The sequence below is a fragment of the Symsagittifera roscoffensis genome, chromosome 5 (genome assembly GCF_963678635.1).
Source record: "Symsagittifera roscoffensis chromosome 5, txSymRosc1.1, whole genome shotgun sequence".
Taxonomy (NCBI): Eukaryota; Metazoa; Xenacoelomorpha; order Acoela; family Convolutidae; genus Symsagittifera; species Symsagittifera roscoffensis.
Window position 1 is genome coordinate 21,938,917 of NC_087066.1, and position 2,990 is coordinate 21,941,906.

General features: G+C 33.0%; 1 protein-coding gene across 1 annotated transcript in view; it reads left to right on the forward strand.

Annotated features, from left to right (window-relative positions):
- LOC134846312 (uncharacterized) overlaps positions 1 to 1,009 on the forward strand; it is a gene marked incomplete in the record, with an annotated part of 2,102 nt that extends 1,093 nt beyond the window's left edge. Inside the window, 2 exon segments of the mRNA XM_063863616.1 lie at positions 260 to 365; positions 592 to 1,009. Of these exon segments, the coding sequence (XP_063719686.1) occupies positions 260 to 365; positions 592 to 895 (410 nt within the window).
- Between the last annotated feature and the right edge of the window lie 1,981 nt (positions 1,010 to 2,990).

The window sequence follows — 2,990 nt, forward strand, 5'->3', positions numbered from 1 at the left end:
CACAGATTTGGGCTCTTTTACTGTTTTATTTTTCATTTACTGTTTCAATTTTATCCTTTCATTTTTCGGTTTTAGTAAACAAACCATACGTTAAGCAAACGCCTGACTGTTTCAGTGTGGATGCAATTTGGTTTGAATTGTGATTCTTTAGTTTTTAAAAAATTCCAACATAATAAAAAACAGTAAAAGAGCCCAGATTTGAACCAGCACAAAGTGATTTTTTAGAGCAATCTATGAAAGTTGTTGTTTTTTTGTTCAGATCTGCGATGGAAAGACGACCAGATGATGACGTTCTATCTAAAACTTGTCTACGATAAAACTCAAGACGTAACCGTATATCTCAAATGTGACAACAACCCCACCAGGTATTGTTTGTTGTCGATTTTTTTGTTTGTTTTCAACTGATTATATATTATTTTTCTTCTCCTAAACATTTGAATAAGTAATAAAACTTATGTTTTTTTTGGCCCTCAAACCATTTATTTTCGGGATAAATATCAATTATCCTTGTTATTTTACTCTGCGCCAAGCATCTACATGCATTTTGGTTGGTCATTCATTGTGTTGGCAGCCTACCTTTGGTTGTTTCAGGTCGTTGGCTGTGTCACCTCGTATGAAAAATTCCGAGTTGCACAAGCTACTCCAAGAGGAGTACAACTTACCCTCATTGGTAATTGAAGCAAAGTGTGAGTTTTTTGAGCGACCAGCCGACAAGACTATTGAGAACAATAGTGAAGTTGAGCTGAGTCGAAGCAAAATTTTCCAGCCGACAGTTGTCTTATTCGTACATGAACAAGATATAGCAGCTGGATCTTCAAAGCAACCATCCGAAAAAAAGCCTGAAGCAGGCGAAGAAAAAATTTTGAAGTCTAAACCTTGCTGTATTGTTCTTTGATGTAGAAAATACTATCAAAAAAGTGATCGATTTAAATATCAATGCCTTATTTGCTACGCATGTTTTATACGCCAGAGAGTCTCAATGGTAAAAAATGGTCAGACATGAATTCTCAGTCCATATATTGAACAGCAAAAGCAATAATGAGGCCTCAATAACAAAGTAAGGACAAGACTGCTCGTATCAAGCCAAGGCCATGATTGTTCCCAGTGCCTTTTAAAGTCTATGGAGAAGAAACAAGGTGACAACATTAAATGTAATAAAAATAAAATGAAAATTAAAAAAAAAATTTTTTTTGTTGGAAACCATCCCTCTTGACGCCATATAAAGTACAAAGTGATAAATTTTGCTTCTAGTAACAAATCAATCATGGCAAATAAGCTTCCTTCAAACAATTTGGAACGATTTCTAAGACTCATCAAATCTCCGCGAAATATATCGCCCGGGCTGACCTCCATAGACCAAAAGTACCAAAGTATTTTTGAAATTGCCCCCAAAATTTTTTTGTGTTTTTTTTCAACCGCAAAATGATTTTCGTACTCAAACAAACATTTTTTTGAAAAAAAAATTTTGCATGCAAAATTTAATTTTTTGTGTGTATAACGTAGTCCTGGATATACTAATATTGAATTTTTTTTCCACTTCTCTTGATAAATTTTTTCAAAAATGCTCAAGACTCCTCTTTTTTTTGTATGGCATGTTTTTGTATGCCTTGATCAATGTCTGGTAATTTGAAAATTGAAATTTTAGAAATAATCATCTTTGAAAATTTTTGCCAAAATTTAGAAGTTTGATACTTTCATTATACTTTTGCGTGAGACAGAATTAAGATATTGCAGGCTGTTTCCAAAGCATTTTTAATGCGTGACGGCCAAACCTTTGGTTACTACATTTGAGTAACCAAGGGTTATGTCATTTGTGTTCGGTTACGAGCACAACCAATAAATTTTGAGAAATTAAAATGGAAAAAATCAATCTTTTTGGTTCATGGAAAAATGCTAGTCATACAATTTCCATATATGAAAAAAATACTAATCATAGACCTTTCATGCAATTTTCTGTACGTATGGAATTGCATGGAAAGTGTATGACTAGCATTTTTCCATATATGGAAATTGTATGACTAGCATTTTTGGTCAACCCGGGCGAGCGTTAATTGTCCCTAATTGGGCAAAATGTCACTTTTAAACTCCCATAATTTTTCGAAAAATAATCACAGTTAAAACATCTTTTCAAATTTTAGCTCAAGACTACAATACTTTTGAATGAGAAAAAATTCGTCAAAAATGGCTTGTTAAAAAGTCGATATTCGTCTGAAGAAAAAAAACCACCTCGAGCACAAATATTCCGTTACTTTCGTTCCGAAAGTCGGAACAATAAAGAGATGGGACAATTAATGAAAAAAAAAATTAAGGCGTGGAAAATCCTGACATCTGCAGTTCCGTATGCAATTTTTTCAAAATCAACGTGTTAAATGAGAAAATATTGTTGGAAAATTATCTGAAAAGTTTGATTGCATCTTGATTTCGACACACCTAAACATCGCTTGCTTCTTACACATTTCGCCCCATATGGATTAAGGGTTTGTGCGTGTGAGATATTATCTGCGAAGCGAAATGTATGTAGATCATAAAAATTATCTGGAGAGGGTAGAATTTTCAGTTAAACCAATCTTGAAAGTAAACTGTCATGTCTACAACCTTAATTACTACTTTTTTTACACAAAACACGCGCTCAAATTGAACAACTTCTCAGTGTTTTGTTTATCAAAAAAACTCGAGTTACAAAAATTTTTTTTTCATCTGCAAGGATTTATTGTCTGCCTTGTCAATTTAAAAAAAAGTAATGTTTATAATCAAGTTTTGTCGATTTGGTTTCAAAACAGCAAAATTGGTCAATTTGAGATATCTATTAATGTGCGCAAGCTCCGTTGTCAGTTTCCTTTTAGACACGTAATTAGGGGGCAAAATGGCTCAAGTATTGTTCCAAGTTAAATTCTGGGAAATTAAAATGCCTAATTTTACCTTTCAAGGAAGTTAAATGTATTTTGCTTTGCATATTGAGAAACTTTCCAAAGTGCCGAAATTTTAATTTC